Here is a 22,126-nt window from a genome sequence, read left to right as displayed (position 1 = left end):
AGATTATCCCTAGAATGTCTGTGTGTACGTGTACATGTGGTAGGGAATATAGATTGTAAGCTCACTGGGGCAGGGACTGATGTGAATGTTCAAATATTCTCTGTAAAGCTGCGGAATATGTGTGCGCTATATAAGAAACTGCTAATAAATAAATAAAAAAAAACAGGGATGGGGAACCTTCGGCCCTCCAGTTGTTGTTGAACTACACATCCCAACATGCCTGCAACAGTTGTAGCATGGTCACATATTAAAACTGTAACAAGGCATGCTGGGATGTGTAGTTCCACAACAGCTGGGGGGCCGAAGGTTCCCCATCCCTGTTCTAGAAGGTGCTAAATAAACAAGTAGAGTCTGGTTGGTTGCCTGTAACTACTAAACAGAACTCCCATCTTAGTAAATTTTCCCCTGCAGTAATCAAATATTAGTAAATTAGAATTGTACTAAATTTAGCAATTAAATAAAGTTTTTCATAATTTTAACCAAGGTTAAGGCCCCACGTCTTATGTAACATTTCATACTAAGCAACTGTCATATTTCTGTCTATATCACCATTGAAAAGCCTCCATGCAGTAGTAGTAATAGAGGATATTCTTGGTATATCCTGCATACAAGTATGTTCAGGTAAGTAGGGCATTTGTATAGGTAGGGGTCCTGTGTCTCTATGCTCTGTAACATGTATCCCAAATCCCCCTCCCCTAACTGTACCGTGCTGCTAATCCTGGCTGAGTGACAAAGCACAAAAATCCTCACCCAAGTGCAGAGACCCTCCCACTGTCATACATCCCTCTCATCAGTGGGTTACAGCTTCATTTCCAGTGAGAAACTAACTTCAGAGCTCTTGGACTGAAGTTTTCAAAGCAGCTGATGAACAGATTCCATTCCTCCAAGTGCAAACCATATGGATGTATAGTATAGTATAGCAGCCCAGCTGTTTTACTGATACCACTGTGAGGAGATTCTCTTCCACCCAGACCTGTGTGATCATGGACAACAGCACATGGAGAATGCCTCGTCTCTTTCAGCTCTGCCTCCTGTTCCTCGGTTGGCTTTCCGGCTGCTGCCATTTGTACAACAACCGTTACGCTGGGTAAGAGTGTCTGCGGATTATTGCTTTACTTCTGGTATTCTGCATTTGTGTGTTGCATATGCCGCATAAGTATTACACGTAGTTATCCTACTAGTTGTAGACAGTAACAAAGGACCTTATGTAATAGCCTGCGATATGCAGTCAGGGACGCAATTCTGGCTAATTAGCCTGTATTCTAAAAGGGGCAATCAATTATAAGGTAAAACAAGGCTGTTTTTGCAATTTAAATTATTGCCACTTTAAAAATACTGTATGGTCTAATTTGTCAGAAGCGCAAGCAAACCTGCATCCTGTATATCATATGCCCTAAGTGTGCATAAGGGATGCCAATCCTGGGGCATTTTTTTCAATCCCAGGATTCGGGATCGAAAAATGCAGAATCCTGGGATTCCCGGGATCCCAGGATTGGCCTCTCTAATTAAAATAAATTCCCACCTGCATATTATATAAAGACCTCCCTGTGGGAACGTATTGCTAGCCTGTACCTAATGCCCAACTATGCCCTCCGCACTAGGACCCCTACTCCTTTGTTACACACCCGTACATGCTGTGTGTATGTGGGAGGGGGCGGGCACACACAGCAACAGGGCAGGAGCTATAGGGTCCCGGGCGCATGCAGGGAGTGGAAGAAGCAGCAGCGGCGTTGGGAGAGAGAGTAGGTGAGGAGAGAGCCCTATCCTGGTCACAGCAGCAGGTGAGTCCTCAGCGCAGAGCCTCCGGGAGTAGAGAGCGGCGGCGTGGGGCATATCCGGTTGGCTGCACAGTGTGATGTACAGTGTGAACTCTGAACGCATCATGCTGCATGTCTGAGCTAAACAGCTGGGACGCTGCCCAGCATTATTTATTTATTTACAGTTTCTTAAATAGCGCAGCAGATTCCGTTGCGCTTTACAATAGTAGACAGTGATAAAACAAACTGGGTAACAACAGACAGACTTGGAGTTAAGAGGGCCCTGCTGCAAGCTTACAATCTATAGTAATATAGGAGGGAAACATAAGGACAGGCATCAGTAATAGCATAGCAGTCCCAACAAGTTACAAGTCCAGAAGGGAAGCTATATAATACATAAGTGCCTCAGAGGGTTATGCGTGTATAACTTAAATATGATAGGCTTGCCTGAAGGGATTCGGTATGGAATCCCAGCGGTCGGAATCCCGGCGTTCAAAATCCCGACGCTGAAATCCCGACCACTGAAATCCCGACAAGGGGGGGGACGTGGAGCGCCCCACCCCCCTTGCGGGCTCGCTGCGCTCACCACGCAGCAGGCACGGTGCCTCACTACGCTAATTTATTCTCCCTCTATGGGTGTCGTGGACACCCACGGAGGGAGAAAGTTTTGGGATTTCGGCGGTTGGGATTCCAGCATCGTGATTCTGAACGCCGGGATTCCGACCAATGGGAAATTGACTGCATCCCGCCTAAAGAGGTGAGTTTTCAGGGAACACTTGAAAGTTTGGAGACTAGTGGAGAGTCTTATTGTGCGTGGAAGGGCATTCCATAGTATGGGAGCAGCCCGATGAAAGTCCTGAATTAGTGAACGGGAGCTAGTGATCCGTGCAGAAGAGAGATGCAGATCTTGTGTATAGCGGAGTTATTGAGATGGGAGATATTTTGTGATAAGTAAAGAGATATATGCTGGTGCAGTATGGTTAATAGCTTTATATGTGAGTAGAAGTGTTTTATATTGAATACGGTAAGATACAGGCAACCAATGGAGGGACTGGCAGAGCGGATCAGCAGACGATGAGCGTCTTGCAAGGAAGATTAGCCTAGCAGCAGCATTTAAAATGGATTGCAGTGGCGAGAGTCCGTTCTTGGGAAGACCAGTTAGGAGACTATTGCAATAATCAATATGATATAATGAGCGCATAGATAAGAGATTTAGTAGTGTCTTGTGTGAGATACGGTTGTATTTTGGATATGTTTTTTAGATGCATGTAACATGATTTGGAGACAGATTGAATGTGGGGAAGAAAGGACAGTTCAGAGTTGAGGATGACCCCTAGGGTAGATTGTCAAGTTGTCAACAGCGATGGAGATATCAGGATGGTAAGTGTTCTTAGTTGGTGGGAATATAAGTAATTCCGTTTTGGAAATATTGAGTTTGAGTTGGCGAGAAGACATCCAAGATAAGATGGCAGAGAGACATTCAGAGACTCGACCCAAAACCACTGGTGACAACTCTGGGGTTGATAGATAGATTTGAGTATCATCCGCATATAAGTGATACTGAAATCTGAAAGAGCTGATTAGTTTGCCAAGAGAGGAAGTATAGATTGAGAAAAGCAGATGACCTAAAACTGAGCCTTGCGGAACTCCGACTGACAGAGGTTATGAAGAGAAAGTAGAGTCAGAGAAGCGAACACTGAAAGAGTGATCAGATAGGTAAGATGTGAACCAGGAAAGGGCTGTATCATTAAGACCTAGGGAGTGTAGTGTTTGTAAGAGAAGAGTGTGATCGACAGTGTCAAACGCAGCAGAAAGATCTAGAAGAATAAGTAGTGAGTAATGGCCTTTAGACTTAGCAGTTACCAGATCATTCACCACTTTAGTCAGTGCTGTCTCAGTGGAGTGTTGAGAGCGAAAGCCTGACTGATGCGGGTCTAATAGGGTGTTAGAGTTTAGAAAGTTTGTGAGGCGAGAGTAGACAAGTCTCTCCAGTAGCTTGGCGAGGCATGGGAGCTGAGAGATAGGACGATAGTTAGAGAGAGAGAGTTAGGGTCAGAATTCTGTTTTTTTTTAGAATAGGAGTAATCACTGCATGTTTGAGCAGAAAAGGAAAAGTACCAGTAGTAAGAGAGAGATTGCAGATTTTAGTTAAGGTTGGAATACGCACAGGAGATAGCGTTTTAATGACTTGTGCAAGTAGAGGATCAAGAGGAGAGGTAGTAGAGTAAAAGGATAAGAAGAGTGTGGATACTTCCTTTTCATTTGTGGGCTCAATTGAAGAGAAAGTGCCAGAGGGTTCAGGAGGGGAAGAAAGAGGGTTAGAGGTTGTGGAGCATACCATTTCATCTCGGATCTCGCATTAGACTAGTCTAATCCCGGTATTCAAATCCTGGCAATTTTGGGGTCAAATCAAGGGATCACGCTGATCTCGATCCCGTGATTGGCCACCCTAGTGTACTGTAATAGTGCTGTTTGATTTACTAACATTTGTTTACACATTTGGGTAGATGCAGAGTTGGCCATTAAATGGGTGTAAACGAGTCTAAACACACACACATACACATATATATATGCACACTTGCACTCACACCTTACAATCACATCAAGAAAAAAATACTTCTTAAACAACACATGAAGAAAGGACCAATCAGCGCAAATGGAGCTAATCACAAGTGGTTCCCTAGTCCCAGTAGCCACCTCAATCATCCACTGAGGTGCTAGAATGAACACTACTGAGCCCGCCCCTGACTGATTGCAAAATAAAATGGCTTTCGCAGGGGTTTGCATCTTTTTCAGGGCCTCCTTAACAGCTTTGTGGGCCCCCCAGTCAAAGCAGTGCAGTGGGCCCCCTACATACACAACCTCACCTCTCTCGGCGCTCCTCACTGATAATGTCGGGCATGATTACATCATGACGGCATTCAGTGCAACCACTGGAGGAGGAGGACGGGGAAGGAGGGCTGACCAGTGCTAACAAGATTTCCGTCAGCAACATTTTTTTTCCCTGCCTTAGGCTGCTCTTGGGCCCCTGTACTTTTGGGAGCCCACCCAGACCAGTGGGAAAGATGGCCTTGATCTTTTACCCGCTCTTCATGTTCATGATTGTCCCACCTTCTTCCATCCATCCAGATGCAGACAGGCATAAGTGTCAGACACATGGAAATCGGTATGACTGCATGCGCACATTGTTCTGGACATGTGCAGTGCATACTATTGTAAGGTACACTACGCTAACTGGCTCTGCATTAGCCCCTTTCTGAGCTACTGTACTTATTATCAATGACTGTCAAGGAATTGCCCATCTTATTCTCTTACCTCCTAAATAGTGAGGTTATTGCAGTGCAGGTGTAAAACATAACTCTTATCTTGTGTCATATATTACAGGTATGACATAAGTCCTGGGTCCTAGGATTTCTTTTTTTTTCTGGCATCAATATACTGTACATGTAACTGTTTTCATTGATATACAGATGTGGTGTGTACATGTGATACTCAGCTATCAGAGCTAAGCATAGCTTTTATGTTGTTACTGTATTTTTTTTCCCTACACAATGAATTCTAGTAAGCAGGCTTAAGAAAGGTATGAGACAATATTTGGCAGTGTTTTTATTATACATATATTTGTATGTGCTACCAAAGGGTAACAATATTGTGGAAATTGCTTTGATACAAATGATGGCATAGTTATGGCATGCCATAGTATAATTGCATTTGCATGTGTATCCGGTCGACTAATCATTGGCGTCTAGTTTGATAATCACACGGTCGATCACTGTCGGTGGAACGCATTTAGTTAGACACCTAAATATGGTCGACAGCTTCTAGATGGACAGTAACAAAAGTTAGACGCAAGCGTTAGAGCAATGGGAACGAGCAATGGGAACGAGTTTGACAGTCACAAGGGATTGTCCAACTGGGCGTAGAGTTAGATTATAATAGTGTGCCCGAAGCAAGGCAAGGGTAGCGAGCCTTGCAAGGGGGCACAGTACACTTATTTGGCGTCCATATCGACCTATGTCGACAGGCAACAAAAATCTTGAAAAACTTACGCTTGTGTATAACTTTCATCGTTCTAGAAGCTGTTGACTATCTTGCTAGCTCTCCCAGGAATCCAGAAGGCTTTCCCTGATCCATTAGTTTACCAGACTATGCAACTACATGTAGCAATGACACATAGGGTGAAATTTAATAGGATGAGAGATTCAGAAAGCGAGAGATTTGGTAAGAAATCTCCAGTTTTTTAAAGCGGCAATCATTTTCACTTCAAAATCAGGCTTTTTATGATTGCCACTTTAAAAAACTGGAGATTTCTTACCAAAACTATCACTTTCTGAATCTCTCATCCTATTAAATTTCCCCCTTGACGTCAATTACAGTAATCGCTTAAAGTGTTTATGCTTTAACCCTTTCAGGTCTAACGTCTTGTCAGGCTCAACGGCCCTAGCGCTAGTAGTAATCTAAATAAATATGTGTTTGGGAAATAGTTATGGTTAAAGCATTCCTGCCTACTCACTGGGACTCTGTAGCGCACCCTCTAGGACCTAGCTTCACTTTCTTCGGGGGTCATGACGATCCCATAGCCCATGTACACCTAATGCAAGGCTGCATTGTAATGCTCGGTACACACCAGAAAGATCCACATCGTGAGCGGGCCATAAGACGATCGAACTACCCGCTCACGATCTGGTGGATCTTACCACCCGCTCACAACTCCATCCGATCTGATCGCAATCCGATCACGACCAATACCCACTTGAATGGTCGTTTTTTAGATCCTACCTGCTGCAGGTAGGATCTGAAAAACGACCTAACAACCTGCGGGGCTGCGCATCGGATTGGGATCGGATCTGAAATGCTCTGAAATGGACCAAAACATGCCATACAATCGGTCAAGATTGTATCTAAATTGAGTCATTTTGGTCCAAATTGTTCTTCTGTGTACCCTACATTAGACATCAGGGATACTTACACATTGTACAACACATCAAGCATCAGTACATTCACCAGACGAGGAGAACACTCAGACCTCCACACATTTCTGTTGTAAGCTGAAACCATCACACACAATATAGACACCTTTACCATCACACACCTTATACACAATTGTACATCCTGCATATGAAGTCTGCCTAACAGTCTTCCAATTACTGACTCCTCCTTTTATTACTTATTTCAAATTACTGCAAAAAAGAAAAGATCTGCTCACTCCCTAAAATTATCATAACTGAGCATAAAGCAGATTTTCTGGATACAGTAAAGAGTAAACTAGACTAATGAACTTGAACAACCGTAAAACCATATGTGCCCCTGAGGACATCCCCTGACAGAATACTCTCTGACTCACCATTCATGTTTATTGTGACGTGAAACCACAACACAAATTGACCACAGTTGCTAAAACTGCATACAGAGCCAGGCTGATCGTCTGGGATGTTCCTATAATGTACACAAAACCACTTCCCTTCCATCAGGAGTCATTCTGAGGCCCTCTTCCCTCCTGTTGCCAAAGCCCTCTTCCCTTCACATTTCACTCACAGCTCTCCTATACACAAACACTCAGTGACCATCTTCGTCCGCATACTCATCTCCATCATTGGCCTTAAGCCTCTTATACTGTAGTATGTTGATTGAGTCCTCACTACTTATATTTAAGCTGTAATGTGTATTGAACTGTGGCGCTCTTTATTTGTACTCTATTTTTATTATTTATTCAAAGTTATGCCAAGTTTTGTCTCCCTGTATTGTTCCTTTGTACGGCGCTGCGAAACACTTGTGGCGCCTTATAAATAAAATTATAATAATAATTCTGATCCTATAATTATGCCAAAATACTTGCCTACATTTCTGATGCACTGAAATCAGGGTTTCTCAAAATATTTTGCTCTCGGACCCCGTCAGACAATAAAAATGATTACAGGACCCCAGCAAGTTACCACAGAATGGCCGCCACATGTATGGTCAGCAATCCGCACATGCACAATAGCATTGCAGAGGCACAAAACAAGTGAAGTGACTGCGAATGTGACATGGAGGCAGCAGGAAATCGGGGATGGAAGAGGGAGGCAGTGGGTAATGGGGGCTGGAAGAGGGAGGCAGTGGGTGTATACTTAATGAGTATTCCCCTGTACCCCTTCCCCTCCACAGTAACACACCATAAAGTATGTGCTCAATGCTCCTACAGCTCAGAAGCCACAGGACTCTGGAGAGCCCTCACTGCCAGCCATGTGCTCCTTGTGGAGTACAGGAGTGGGGGTGGAGCTGTCTAATGACTCCTTGGATCTCTAAACCAGTGATCCAAGGAGTCTGAAGTAACAGACAATTCAACAGTTTTTTTCAGACTCAGACTCCTTGGAGAACCGAGAGATCAGAGGGGTCATTAGCCTGATGGTCAGCAACATGCAGTCGTGACAAAAATGCTGACATGGTGGGGACCAAATTTTGAGTAGACTCCTGCAGTTTGAGAACTGCTGCACTAAATCTACCTCTCTTGTGGACCTGCTCGCTTACACTCTCATGTGAGGATCTTTCTTTAACATACGGCAGATATACAGAATGTAAAAATAGATGGATTAAAACCCCACCAATCTCATCCAAATCTGTCATGCCGGATCCCTGCAGTAAACCGACCTCCGACCTCTATCTATGATCTCTTCATCTTCCTCAGCGTTCTCATTTTCACTGTCTCTCTGTCGACGCAGCTTGTCCCGCTGCTCTGTCCTTCTCCCATACCCCCAGACTAAAGCTGGGTACACATATGTACAATTTCATTTTTCTTGCGACCGTTCGATCGACCGAATACACGTTCGGCCGTCCAAAACATACGACCGATCTGCGCGTACACATATGTACAATTTTACTTGCGACGTCCGATGTACTCCCGTCCAAACAATCGCAAGAAAAAGATTGTACCACCGTACACACTCTCCCGATCTGGCTATTCGCACGATAAAAATGCACACAACATTATCATAATGGGCTGGATTAAAAGAGCATACCAAAACGAGGCGTGATCACAGAACAAAGAATCGTTCGTGTAGTACAGTGAATAGAACCGTGACTATTCAGATCATTGCTAGCTGTACAGGATATACGTACGTACGTTTGTCTATCGGTGAATTTGGGCCTTTTTACAAACAATTTAATTATGAGCTTGAGGAGAAGGAAGGCTCGTGCGTGCATTTTAGCTGCTATGGCCATAGTACGGGGGAGAAGACTTCCTGTTGTTTACATTCTGCGCTGATGGAGGGATGACGCAGCTAGTCAACACCCACATGGGCGTGCTGCTTTTGGGAGGAATGATCGCAGGAACGGGCTGCATATCGATCGAACGTGCGTACACATGTCACTTTTCTTGCGATATGGAGCCGTCCTGTCGGAAGAATATTAAGCAGCAAAGAACCTTCGACCGACCGACCGTGGACGGCCAAGAGCGTTTTTGGCCGTTTATCGATCGCAACGAAGGGATCGGGACTGCGTACATATATATACAATCGAAAGGCCGTTCGTCCGCAGAACGGAAGAACGGCCCGACGATTGTACATATGTGTACCCAGCTTTAGGGTCCAGTAAGTAATGGTTTGCAAATTCTTCTTTATCTCTGAACCTTCCTTCTTCTCCTGCTTCAAGGTCGTCTATCTGTCTCTTCCACGCTGCCATTTATTGTGCCCATGGGCTTGTCTCCAAACAGTTCTATAATTTAACTGCCTTCTTTCTTCTTTCTTTTCCTCATCCTGGGGACTATAAGAATATTATTAATAACCCATATGACCCTCTTGGGAACTTTTTATCATTACATTTTTACGGATGTTTTGGGGGGATACCTGGAAATATTATGTATCACCAAAATGTCTAAAATAAGGACTGCAGTCTCTATTTTGACAACAGCCATGGCTCCTATTGTGGTTTGCTTACTACAGCATCACTACACCCCTATCTTAAGGGGCATACACAAGTGGATATCAGCCCCTTTTCTAAGCGATCAGACTAGATTGCTTACAAAGGGAGCACCGATCTCTCCATGTGTATCCCCTGCAGCGATGACAATGCCTGGTTCCGTGCATTGCTATCGCACACAGGGAAGTCAGTGCAGTGCTAGATCGCGGGGCTATGCCTATTAAAAATAGGCATAGCCATGTCGCCAAGAATGTTTATATAAAGTGTATGACGGTTGGATTTATGACACCAGATTTCTGTACATTGTTCAAATAATTTATTATATGTCAAATACTGTACAATGTTTACTGGATAATACCTTTTGTATGTATACAATCTCTCAATAAAAAAGTAAAAAAAAAAATAGGCACACAGAATCTCGGTGTGCATCCTGGGTGCACTGCGATGTGTGCTGAGCAATCCTGCTGAAGCATGTCTCTCAGCAAGACAGCCAGGTTGCCCCTGTGTACGGGGCTTTACTGATTGTCAAGCCCATGCATATGAGCACTGACATACCCAGGGCCGGCGCCACCACTAGGCAGCTCTAGGCATTTGCCTAGGGCGCCGGCACCTGGAGGGCGGCAGTTCGCCCCTCACCCCCAGCGAACTGTGTAAAAAACTTGCGGCCCCGGCGTCCCTGCAGTGCTGGGGTGGTCAAGGGTGTACGTGCCGTAGGGGTACCTGCGGCGCCGTCATGTGTGTAAAGCTGGCTGCGGCCGGCGGGGTCCCTGTAGTGAATAGAAAATAACTAGCGCTATGCACGCGGTGGCGCGGGAAGCGCTAGTTATTTTCTATTCACTACAGGGACCCCGCCGGCCGCAGCCAGCTTTATACACATGACGGTGCCGCAGGTACCCCTATGGCACGGACACCCCTGACCGCCCCAGCACTGCAGGGACGCCGGGGCCGCAAGTTTTTTACCACAGGTGGGTGGGGGGTGTACTTCAAACTGATATCTATATTGCAGTGTAAAAATAAAGCAGAAAGTATTTACCCTGCACAAAAACAATAAAACACACAAATCTAACTCTCTCTGCGCATGTTACATCAGCCCCTCCTGCAGTGCATATGGTTTTGTCCATTTGAGAGTGATTGTGCCATTCCGAGTGAATCAGAATAACCCCCATAGTGTAAAGGTCTCATAAACCCAGATTAATAATAATATAAATATAAACTTCTGATAAGAACAAATTAACAAAGGCATACTAAACCAGATGGGTTACAAACATATACTACAGCAATCCCAGATTTCAGTAACATGGGTAGTACAACAACACAGATACTCACAAATTCACTTTTTATCTAAAATAAACTAAAATTGTTCCAATTTCTGCAGTCAAAGTGTGCAGATGACAATAGACAATGGGAGAGTTCTGTTCTTTTATTCTCCTGGCACATTAAGGTATATCTTCCCATTGGGGAATGGATGATCAGTGCTGCTCTCTGACAGCCTAGGCGGGTCACAGAGAATAATCAGAGTCGTTTGACATCTATAAAGCTATTTAGAGTCTCAGCACATTTTGTGTCATTTCGTGTTTGATCCAGATAGAAGTCCTAAAAAGTGAACCCAATAATTCAAATGATGCACAATTTTTATTTTAAATGAAATAAATATGTATACAATTTAGCAACAGTTATACATAGGTTGCAAATGTATAAAAACTTACTTTAAATAGATTATAGAAGATATTTAAGTTTATAATCATTATAACAAAGGCACTATGTTCATTTTCAACATACAGTATAGCTATTCTATTATACAATCACCAGTATCACAATAATAATAATAACAACATGAAAAATTATTTCAAACAAAAAAATAAAAACTATTATTTTATTTACAAGGGGATAAAAGTGGCAAAGATAAACAAATTGCAGTGAACTCTATAGTCGTGTACACACAGGGTAATATGATTGCTGGGGATATATTGCTAGCAATATATCCCCAGCAATCATATTGCTCAGTGTCTCCTTTTCATCAGCGATGAAAAGGAGACACTGCTATGGGGCGGAGGGGGAGCGCAGCAGACACTGCTGCTGTCACTTTGATGGGAGGAGGGAGGGAGCAGCTGCACGGGGCTGGGGAGATCAACGCTGATCTCCCCGGCGCTGACCTCCCTGGACACAGCGATCGCCGGGGAAAGCCGCTGGTCGCAGGAGCATGCTCCTGCGACCAGCGACCATTAGGCAGTGCACACGGGAGCACGTAGCTGGCGATTTATCGCCAGCTGCGCTCCAAATCACTGGCAATATGGTCGCTCAGCGACCATATTCCCAGCGATTTTACATGAAATTGCACCCGTGTGTGCTCACCTTAAATCTCTAAATCTGTACATTTTATATCTGCCCTATCGGCAGTGCAACATGCTTTCCAAGGTACGAGATACTCTGCTACGAGCTTCATCCATCCTGTGCATTAGACTTCTTCATTTCCATGGCAGTGTCATACCTGGAACAAAGGGCATTCAAAGCCATTTGGTTATTAAACAGCCATGAATATATACTGGTGGAAACATTTTTGTATATAAAGAGTGGATGGTTGGAATAATAACTTAAAAGTTGTGATCTCAATAATTCTGGTGAGTGGACACTCTAAACCACCTTAGAAACTGGCAATAGGACTTTTTGCCCTTATTCGCGGCAAAATGGCCGCCAACGGACTTCCGGGAATTTGCCCCTACTCGCGGCAAAATTGGCGCCGGCAAACTTCCGGTAATTTTCTAGCACTTCCGGCGGAAGTGGGGTAAACGGGACTTCCGGTTGGCAACTTCCGGCGGAAGTGCCGGTGACGCACTTCTGGTCACAGCCCATAGCCGATTTCTGGCCCACCATGTGTTCCATTTGATTGCTTGTTTATGAGGGGATAAAAGAGTACCCTTGACATGTCTGCACCACACTTCTGATGAAGGACCTCAGCCTCCGAAAGGCGTAAAGTGTGGTTATACTTCCCTGCCGACTGCTCTGGGTTCCTGGGTTCCAAGAGGAGGATCCCGATACCGGTTGTGTGTATCCTTCTCCGCTCTGATGACATCTTAGAGGACCGGACCCAAAATTACCATCTCGTTTGCAGTTGTTGCCATTGGGATTTTTGATCATGCGATTATAAACGTCTATCTATTGTGAGTTTTATGTACAAATAAAAAAAAATTCTTGTATCATAATACTACACTATGATGTTTTTTTTGTGTCTCACCCCCACTATAAATACCTGTCATTGGGTAAGGGGTGCCTCACGTTTCTTGTCATTTCAGACAATTGCTACTATACCTGTACTGCTGGAGATATCCAAAAGTTATGTATTGTTTTATTACATTCACCTAAGGTGATTTGTTCTGCACTTTGTAAACAGCTAGATAGCGCTAAATCAGTCACCAACTGCTCTTTTTCTTGATTGGACACTCCTTTACTCCACTTTGGAGAGATCGGTTCTGCATAGATCTACAGGATAACATTTTGGGTGGAGCCCAAATGGCATTATTAACTTTTTCCTAAAATTGCCATGCTCCGGATGTGCTCACAAAGGCCAGAGAAGTTTGAAGTACAAACCCAACCCAAATAACTCTCAAATAACTTGCTTTTGCGAGTGAACTAGAATCAGGCCCAAAGACTGGCTTATTGGGGACATGGTCTACTCTTCAAGGAATCTGGGAAAGTTCATCAAATTATTGGATGTTCATTTTAGAAATGTTGATCATACCAGTATGCTCTTACCCTCTATTAAGCCTAATACATAGAAAACTACAGCAATATGGCAGGACTAAATAGTGTACTGTATTAGAAGATTTTGTGATGTATAATTAACCAAAAATTAGGATAATGGGTCCATTGAAATGTATTCCATGATACTATAAAAGCAGGAAAAGTATAATGACTGTGTGATGTGTTATAACGTCATATTACTAATCACTGTTTATGTTGTGATTTGCTTGGTCGGTATAGCTTCTTAATGAAGGCTTCCATTTTTTCTAACGATGCCTGGACTGCAGAATGCTTGGATGCCTGGTAGAATGAAAGACACCATTTACAACTACCAAGTTATTCATAATGAGATATCTAAATCAGAGGTTGGAGAGAGGCAGCTTCATTCCACCAGGTAATCAGGCTGAAATAGTAGGCTGTTATTTGGAGAAATGAAAGGCGTTATTAATCCGGGCACAGAGAGGATGGAAATTTAAAGCCTCTTTAGGAACCAGTTACATCAGGCATGAAAAAATATGTATCATACATATGAAATGGTAATGTGTGACGGTGGCTGGACCTAGGGGCTATAATTCAGCATCCTTGTTCCTGGGGTCTAACTATGTTCCAGCGTAGAGAAATAAAGCAATTTGTGCAATACTAGGTTTTTTTGAGTTTCGAAGATTTAACTTGTTTAAAGTTCACAAGTCAGATGTATGTGTGACAGCTATTGCCCACATTTTACATGTACAGATAGAACCACTCTCATCTATCCATTTAATAGGATTAAGTGAGCCAGAGCTGTCAGACTTAATCCTCTGCTAATCCCCTATTTTATTGTTCTATTTATTGTATTGCAGCTTAGAACAATAGATGATGATAAGTCTTGGTGAGCCAAGGCTCACTAGAGAAGTCTAGTTGAGGAAGTGTCACGGTCCGTGTGTGTCGCTTACCAGTCCGGGTGGTGCGGCAGGATTTGGTCCAGGTGCGTGGTCTCGGGCGTCTGAGCGGCACGCCAGGAGGATGCGGGCAGTCACCATTATACGTGGGTGACACTGCCCGCTCTGACTGGTTGACCTGCGCTGGCGCGGAGTGCCCTGTCCCAGCTCCCGGTGTTGTCCCCTCACTCTGGATGCGGTCACCATCAGAGCAGCAGCTGCAGTGCTTCCGGCCGCCTGTGGGGACTTCACTGACGCAAGCCATACTACCTCTGCCACAGCGTCTGCGCTGCAGGCGCCATCTTGGTGAAGCCAGCCAATACAATCCAGGCTGAAGTCAGCAGCCTATCAGTGAATCCCAAGGGGGATAAAAGACTCATCTTTAAACCAAGCTGGCGCCAGTTCTTCGCTTGTCAATACTTAGGGAACACCAGCGTCCTGAACTCTCCTGACTACCTGTGCACTTCCAGCGTATTGCTGCAAGTGCAATCAGTCCGGATCATCTGTGCACTTCCAGCGTATTGCTCCAAGTGCAATCAGTCCGGATCACCTGTGCACTTCCAGCGTCTGGCTCTAAGTGCAATCAGCCTCTGATCATCTGTGCCTGGGTGCAATCTGCAAGCCACCTCCTGTGCACCTTCCGTTCAGGTACAACCCCTGCTATCACCTGTGTACCTCCTGCCTGGGTGCAATCTGCAAGCAACCTCCTGTCTGGGTGCAATCTGCAAGCAACCTCCTGTGCACCTTCCATTCAGGTACAACCACTGCTATCACCTGTGTACCGCCTGTCTGGGTGCAACCTGCAAGCAACCTCCTGTGCACCTTCCGTTTGGGTACAACCTCTGCTATCACCTGTGTATCTTCAGTCCGGGTGCATTCTGCAAACAACCTCCTGTGCACCTTCCGTTTGGATACAATTTACCACCAGTCTCCAGTGTACCTTCCGTCTGGCTGCAGCCTGTCACAGTCTCCTGCGCACCCCCTACCTGGGTGCTACCCACTGCAGTCACCTGTGTATCCTGGTCTTGCTATGACTGGCTCTGATTCCAGTTCATCATCTGGTCCTTCATCATCTACCCCGTGGCTAACTTCTACACGTCAGTGTCCACCAGCCCCAGGCTCCTCCCCGGTCCCGTATGAGAAGGACTTATATCCGTCCCGCTATCCTGCAAGCTACCCCGGTTCCTGGTCGTCTCCCGGGTCCACAGAATTCCCAGGTACTGACAGAAAGAACTGGCGAGATGGACTCGGCCTCAGGTCAGGAACTAATTAACCACTTGCAAGCCTTAGAGGAGGGTCAGCTGCAAGTGGCTCAGGCCCTGCAGGGAATTTCCCAGCGTCAGGACTCTCTTCAAGCATCATTGCCTCAAGCTCCGCCGACTCCTCCTGTGATGGCTCAAGTCAGTAACCCTGCTCGACCCTCAAGTACCTCTGTCCTGCATCTGCCAACCCTGGCTAAATTTGACGGTACTCCTCGGGCCTGCAGGGGATTCATCAACCAGTGCAAAGTACATTTCTCACTTCAACCCACAAACTTTCCTACAGATTTAACTCGTGTTGCCTACATAGTCTCGCTACTGTCTGGGTCAGCCCTGGATTGGGTGTTTCCCCTATGGGAACGTTCAGATCCTGTACTCACTAATTATTCAAACTTTATTGCTGACTTTCGGAAAATTTTTGATGAGCCCGGCCGGGTGACCTCAGCCGCCAATGAAATTCTGCACATACGCCAGGGTACCAGGTCTGTTGCTCAGTACTGTATGTTATACATTTTCAGACTTTATCCTCCGAATTATCCTGGAATGAGGATGCCTTGGTGTCGACCTTCTTGGCAGGACTTTCTGATCGTCTTAAAGACGAATTGGCAACACGTGACCTTCCCAGCAGACTCAGTGCCATCATTTCCCTCTGTAATAAACTAGACCTCCAGTTTCGTGTGATCACTCCCAGATTAGCATCCTCCGTTCCAGCCCCCGCTCCTGAAGAGCCCATGCAAGTCAATAGGGCCCATCTGTCTCTTGAAGAACGACAACGAAGGCAACGCCAAAATCTTTGTCTTTATTGCGGAGAGCCGGGGCATCTTATTGTCTCCTGTCCACGCCGTCCGTTAAACCGTCGGTCCTAGCTGGTCCTGGAGAAGCCAGGCTAGGACATGCAGATATTTCTCCACTCAAGTCTGATTCTCTTTTGTCTTTGCAACTTTCGTTACCTCAGGGACTAACCAAAGTACAAGTCCTTCTGGACTCTGGAGCAGCAGAACATTTTATGTCTTTACAATTTGTCAAGCAGCATTGTCTTGGAACTGTTTTGTTGGAGCAAGCCTATCGTCTTTCTGCTGTGGATGGCAGCTTCCTTCCTCAGGGGTCAGTTACCCACCGTACTGTCCCGCTCTCAGTTCAAGTCGGCTTACTGCACCGTGAGTTTCTTCAGTTCTTAGTAATCCCGAAAGCCAGTCACCCGATTGTTTTAGGATTTCCTTGGCTTCAGAGACACTCCCCTCATTTGGATTGGGGAACTATGCAAATCCTATCCTGGGGTCCTGACTGTCACCAATCCTGTCTTCAAAAAATCATGCCAATCCAGACCACCGCTACTGCTGGAGCTTCACTCTTGCCCTCTGCCTATCAAGCTTTTTCGGACGTCTTCTGTGAAAAATCGGCAGATAAACTACCTCCTCATCACCGATGGGACTGCCCGATCGACTTGATTCCAGGAAAGACTCCTCCCAGAGGTAGGACATACCCTCTTTCTCTTCCAGAGACTGAAGCCATGGCATCATATATTAAAGAAAACCTTGAGAAGGGCTTTATCCGACCATCTTCCTCTCCAGCTGGGGCAGGGTTTTTCTTTGTAAAGAGGGACGGTGGCCTTAGACCTTGCATTGATTATAGAGCCTTGAATGACATCACCGTAAAAAATCGGTACTCTCTTCCCCTAGTCACAGAATTATTTGACCGGATCAAAGGGGCTACAGTCTTTTCTATGCTAGACCTCAGAGGGGCCTATAACTTAATCCGTATCCGTGCTGGTGACGAATGGAAAACTGCATTCAACACAAGGGACGGTCATTACGAATATTTAGTGATGCCAGTCGGGTTAAGTAATGCACCTGCTGTTTTTCAAGAATTCATGAATGAGATATTCCGTGATCTTCTGTATTATTCAGTCGTAGTTTATCTGGATGACATCTTGATTTTTTCTCAGAATCTTCAAGAACACTGTCTACATGTCAAGGAGGTACTCCAGCGTTTACGAAAAAATCAATTGTACTGCAAATTGTCCAAATGTGAATTTGAAAAACCTTCAGTCGCATTCCTGGCATTATCTCTGGTTCTGATCTTCGCATGGATCCGTCTAAAGTGAAAGCAGTCCTTGATTAGTCCCGTCCTACTACTCTCAGATCCATTCAACGTTTTATTGGATTCTCTAATTATTACCGAAGATTTATCAAAAACTTTTCTTCTATATCAGTCCTATTACGGCCCTCACCCATAAAGGGGTCAATGCGTCCCAGTGGTCGCCTGAAGCCATTGCTGCTTTCCACCGGCTTAAACAAGTCTTCACTGAAGCTCCTATCCTTACTCAGCCTGATTCTTCTCAACCATTCATATTGGAGGTAGACTCCTCTTCTGTTGGAGTTGGAGCGGTGCTGTCACAGAAAACCTCTGATGGTAAGGTTCATCCCTGCGGGTTCTTCTCCAAAAAATTCTTACCAGCTGAAAGGAATTATCCTATTGGAGAACAGGAACTCTTGGCCATCAAACTCGCCCTAGAAGAGTGGCGCTATCTTTTGGAAGGAGCTAAATTCCCAGTATCCATCATCACCGACCACAAAAATCTTCTTTATTTGCGGAAAGCGCAATGCCTGAACCCCAGATTAGCCCGCTGGGCTCTGTTCTTTACAAGATTCAACTTCTCTTTGACCTTTCGGCCTGGATCTCAAAATGGCAAGGCTGATGCCTTATCTCGATCTTTTTCTTCTTCAATTGAGGATCAGTCTCCCGGTCCAGTGCTTCCAGCCACCAGATTTGCCAAGACCAAAGTAGTTTCCGTCCCTTCAGGGAAAACATTCGTAACTACGAAGTTGCGTCCTGCCTTACTACTTTAGGCCCATGCTTCTCGTTTTGTAGGTCATTCTGGAATCAAGAAAACTCTCGAGTTCATTAAAAGATCTTATTGGTGGCCCTCTATGAAAGCCAATGTCACGTCTTTCATTTCTTCCTGTCCTGAGTGTGCTCGCCATAAAACTTCTCGTCAAAAGCCATCTGGCCTCCTTCAGCGCTTGTCCATACCCGAACAACCCTGGACTCATCTCTCAATGGATTTCGTAACTAATTTGCCTGTGTCACAAGGATTCAACACCATCTGGGTCATAGTAGACCGTTTCTCCAAAATGGCACACTTTGTTCCCCTCAAGGGGTTACGTTCAGCTCCAAAGTTGGCTCAACTCTTTATCAAAGAGATATTTCGTCTTCATGGCCTGCCTGAGGAAATAATCTCTGATAGAGGAGTACAATTTTGAATTAAACTCAAGTTCTCCACAGCATATCATCCCCAGACCAACGGGCAAACTGAGAGAGTGAACCAGGATCTAGAGACATTTCTCCGTCTGTATCTGTCTTCTTTCCAAGATAACTGGGTTGAACTCCTGCCATGGGCTGAATTCGCACATAATAATTCATATCACTCTGCTACAGATCAGTCTCCATTTCTTGTTGTTTATGGCAAGCATCTTCGTGTTCCTGAATTCCAAAGACTCCCAGAATGCAACGTTCCTGCAGTTAAGTCGTCTCTTCAATATTTTTCTAATATTTGGAAGAATGTTCATGCGTCTTTGTGCAAGGCCTCTCAGCGCTATAAAAAATTTGCAGACCGTCACCGAAAAGCAGTTCCCAAACTTCAAGTTGGAGATAGGGTCTGGCTTTCAACAAAAAACATCAGACTGCGAGTACCATCGATGAAATTTGCGCCCAAGTTTATAGGTCCTTATCCAGTAATCTCTGTCATCTCGCCAGTGGCTTATAAGCTTCAGTTGCCTCAGTCTCTACGAATTCCGAACTATTAAGGCCTTTGGTTCTCAATCGCTTCCAGAACAAAGTCCCTCGACTACAGCAGCTTCAGGCCGACCGTGGAGTATCCTTTGCTGTGAAAAGAATTCTAGACTCCAGAAAATGATACGGTCGGATTCAGTATTTGCTGGACTGGAAGGATTATGGGCCTGAGGAGAGAACTTGGGTAGATGCCACAGACATTGATGCTCCCGCCTTGATAAAGAAGTTCCATAAAAACAATCCTGGTAAGCCTGGTAAGTGTCCGGAGTCCACTCCCAAGGGGGGGGGGTACTGTCACGGTCCGTGTGTGTCGCTTACCAGTCTGGGTGGTGCGGCGGGATTTGGTCCAGGTGCGTGGTCTCGGGCGTCTGAGCGGCACGCCAGGAGGACGCGGGCAGTCACCATTATACGTGGGTGACACTGCCTGCTCTGACTGGTTGACCTGCGCTGGCGCGGAGTGCCCTGTCCCAGCTCCCGGCGTTGTCCCCTCACTCTGGATGCGGTCGCCATCGGAGCAGCAGCTGCAGTGCTTCCGGCCGCCTGTGGGGACTTCACTGACGCAAGGCATACTACCTCTGCCGCAGCGTCTGCGCTGCAGGCGCCATCTTGGTGAAGCCAGCCAATACAATCCAGGCTGAAGTCAGCAGCCTATCAGTGAATCCCAAGGGGGATAAAAGACTCATCTTTAAACCAAGCTGGCGCCATTTCTTCGCTTGTCAATCCTTATGGAACACCAGCGTCCTGAGCTCTCCTGACTACCTGTGCACTTTCAGCATCTTGCTCCAAGTGCAATCAGTCTGGGTCATCTGTGCACTTCCAGCGTATTGCTCCAAGTGCAATCAGTCCGGATCACCTGTGCACTTCCAGCGTCTGGCTCTAAGTGCAATCAGCCTCTGATCATCTGTGCACTTCCAGCATACTGCTTCAAGGTGCAATCAAGCCTGCTTACCTGTGTACCTTCTGCCTGGGTGCAATCTGCAAGCCACCTCCTGTGCACCTTCCGTTCAGGTACAACCCCTGCTATCACCTGTGTACCTCCTGCCTGGGTGCAATCTGCAAGCAACCTCCTGTGCACCTTCAGTTCAGGTACAACCTCTGCTATCACCTGTGTACCTCCTGCCTGGGTGCAATCTGCAAGCAACCTCCTGTGCACCTTCCGTTCAGGTACAACCCCTGCTATCACCTGTGTACCTCCTGCCTGGGTGCAATCTGCAAGCAACCTCCTGTCTGGGTGCAATTTGCAAGCAACCTCCTGTGCACCTTCCGTTCAGGTACAACCCCTGCTATCACCTGTGTACCTCCTGTCTGGGTGCATTCTGCAAACAACCTCCTGTGCACCTTCCGTTTGGGTACAACCTCTGCTATCACCTGTGTATCTTCAGTCCGGGTGCATTCTGCAAACAACCTCCTGAGCACCTTCCGTTTGGATACAAATCACCACCAGTCTCCAGTGTACCTTCCGTCTGGCTGCAGCCTGTCACAGTCTCCTGCGCACCCCCTACCTGGGTGCTACCCACTGCAGTCACCTGTGTATCCTGGTCTTGCTACGACTGGCTCTGATTCCAGTTCATCATCTGGTCCTTCATCATCTACCCCGTGGCTAACTTCTACACGTCAGTGTCCACCAGCCTCGGGCTCCTCCCCGGTCCCATATGAGAAGGACTTATATCCGTCCCGCTATCCTGCAAGCTACCCCGGTTCCTGGTCGTCTCCCGGGTCCACAGAATTCCTAGGTACTGACAGGAAGGCTCCATCTGTAAGTCCGAGTTTTACAAACTTGTCCTATAGATTTAGTGAGCAATTTATTAACGCTTGGAGAGATAAAGGGCCCGATTCAGAAATGTAAATGTGGTTTTCTTCGCAACGCAGCTGCTAATAGAAAGTGAAGTTTCCACCCAGAAATGAAAAGATGCCCACCTGAGCTACTGCAACTCATTCACAGTTGCGCACACAAAAGTAACACAAACTGAACGCAGCAGTAGTCAAGCAGGCACCATGTTTTTGTACGCCAGGGATAGTAGCTGACACCAGGTACAAGCCTTGGAAAGAGTCATGACACGGTTGCATTTTAACCACCATCTCCTCACTACCACCATGTTAACACTACTGACAATTACTGTGCAGGGACATCCTAATGTGGGGTACACACCAGGACGACCCGCTCACGATGCACATCATGAGCGGATCGTCAGTGTTTCTTCCGACCCGCTCACGATGACGCCGGGGGGGCACGACCCGCTCACGATGTGCACCGTGAGCGGGTCTGATCCGATGTCGACCCACACCCGGCTGTATGGTCGTTCTTCAGATCCTACCTGCAGCAGGTGGGATCTGAATAACAACCGTCCGACCCGCGGGGCCGCGCATCGGATCGGTATCGGTCCACACCAGGACAGAAAAGGGCCCAATCACCACACAATCTACATCCAATCGGTCGGAATTGGATCTAGATTGATGGGATCGGACCCTTGTCGTCCTGGTGTGTACCCAGCATTATTGTGCACGAATATACAGCAGCACCTTAAAGTATGCGCAAGTCAAATGCAACACATGCACAGTCTGCTGATAACGGCTCAGTTCTGTGAACATCAGTCTTGCGTCTATCTCTGAATCAGACCCAAAGTGCTAACCAATCAGATTAATAAATCTACCCCTGTGTTTGAACAATGGTAGAAAGGAACTGAATGGTTGGTAGTTTATCTAGCTTTAATAAATATTCCTTTAATGCTGTAAGACAGAATTTGTGGGATTTTAGCCTTATTCATACAGT

The 22,126-nt window shown here is 45.9% G+C and overlaps 1 protein-coding gene across 2 annotated transcripts in view; it reads left to right on the top strand.

The window, feature by feature from the left end:
- Nucleotides 1-942: 942 nt before the first annotated feature.
- CPA6 (carboxypeptidase A6) overlaps nucleotides 943-22,126 on the top strand; it is a 186,391-nt gene continuing 165,207 nt past the window's right edge. The window contains exon 1 of one of the 2 annotated variants that reach the window (XM_083186230.1): nucleotides 943-1,087. In XM_083186230.1, coding sequence (XP_083042356.1) covers nucleotides 984-1,087 — 104 coding nt within the window. In that variant the 5' untranslated portion in view covers nucleotides 943-983. The remainder of the gene's footprint in view (nucleotides 1,088-22,126) is intronic. The other variant, XM_083186227.1, reaches the window with a different exon arrangement.

Source organism: Crinia signifera, chromosome 5, assembly GCF_055691185.1.
Source record: "Crinia signifera chromosome 5, ASM5569118v1, whole genome shotgun sequence".
NCBI classification, from domain to species: domain Eukaryota; kingdom Metazoa; phylum Chordata; class Amphibia; order Anura; family Myobatrachidae; genus Crinia; species Crinia signifera.
This window is presented reverse-complemented; position numbering and strand designations above follow the sequence as displayed.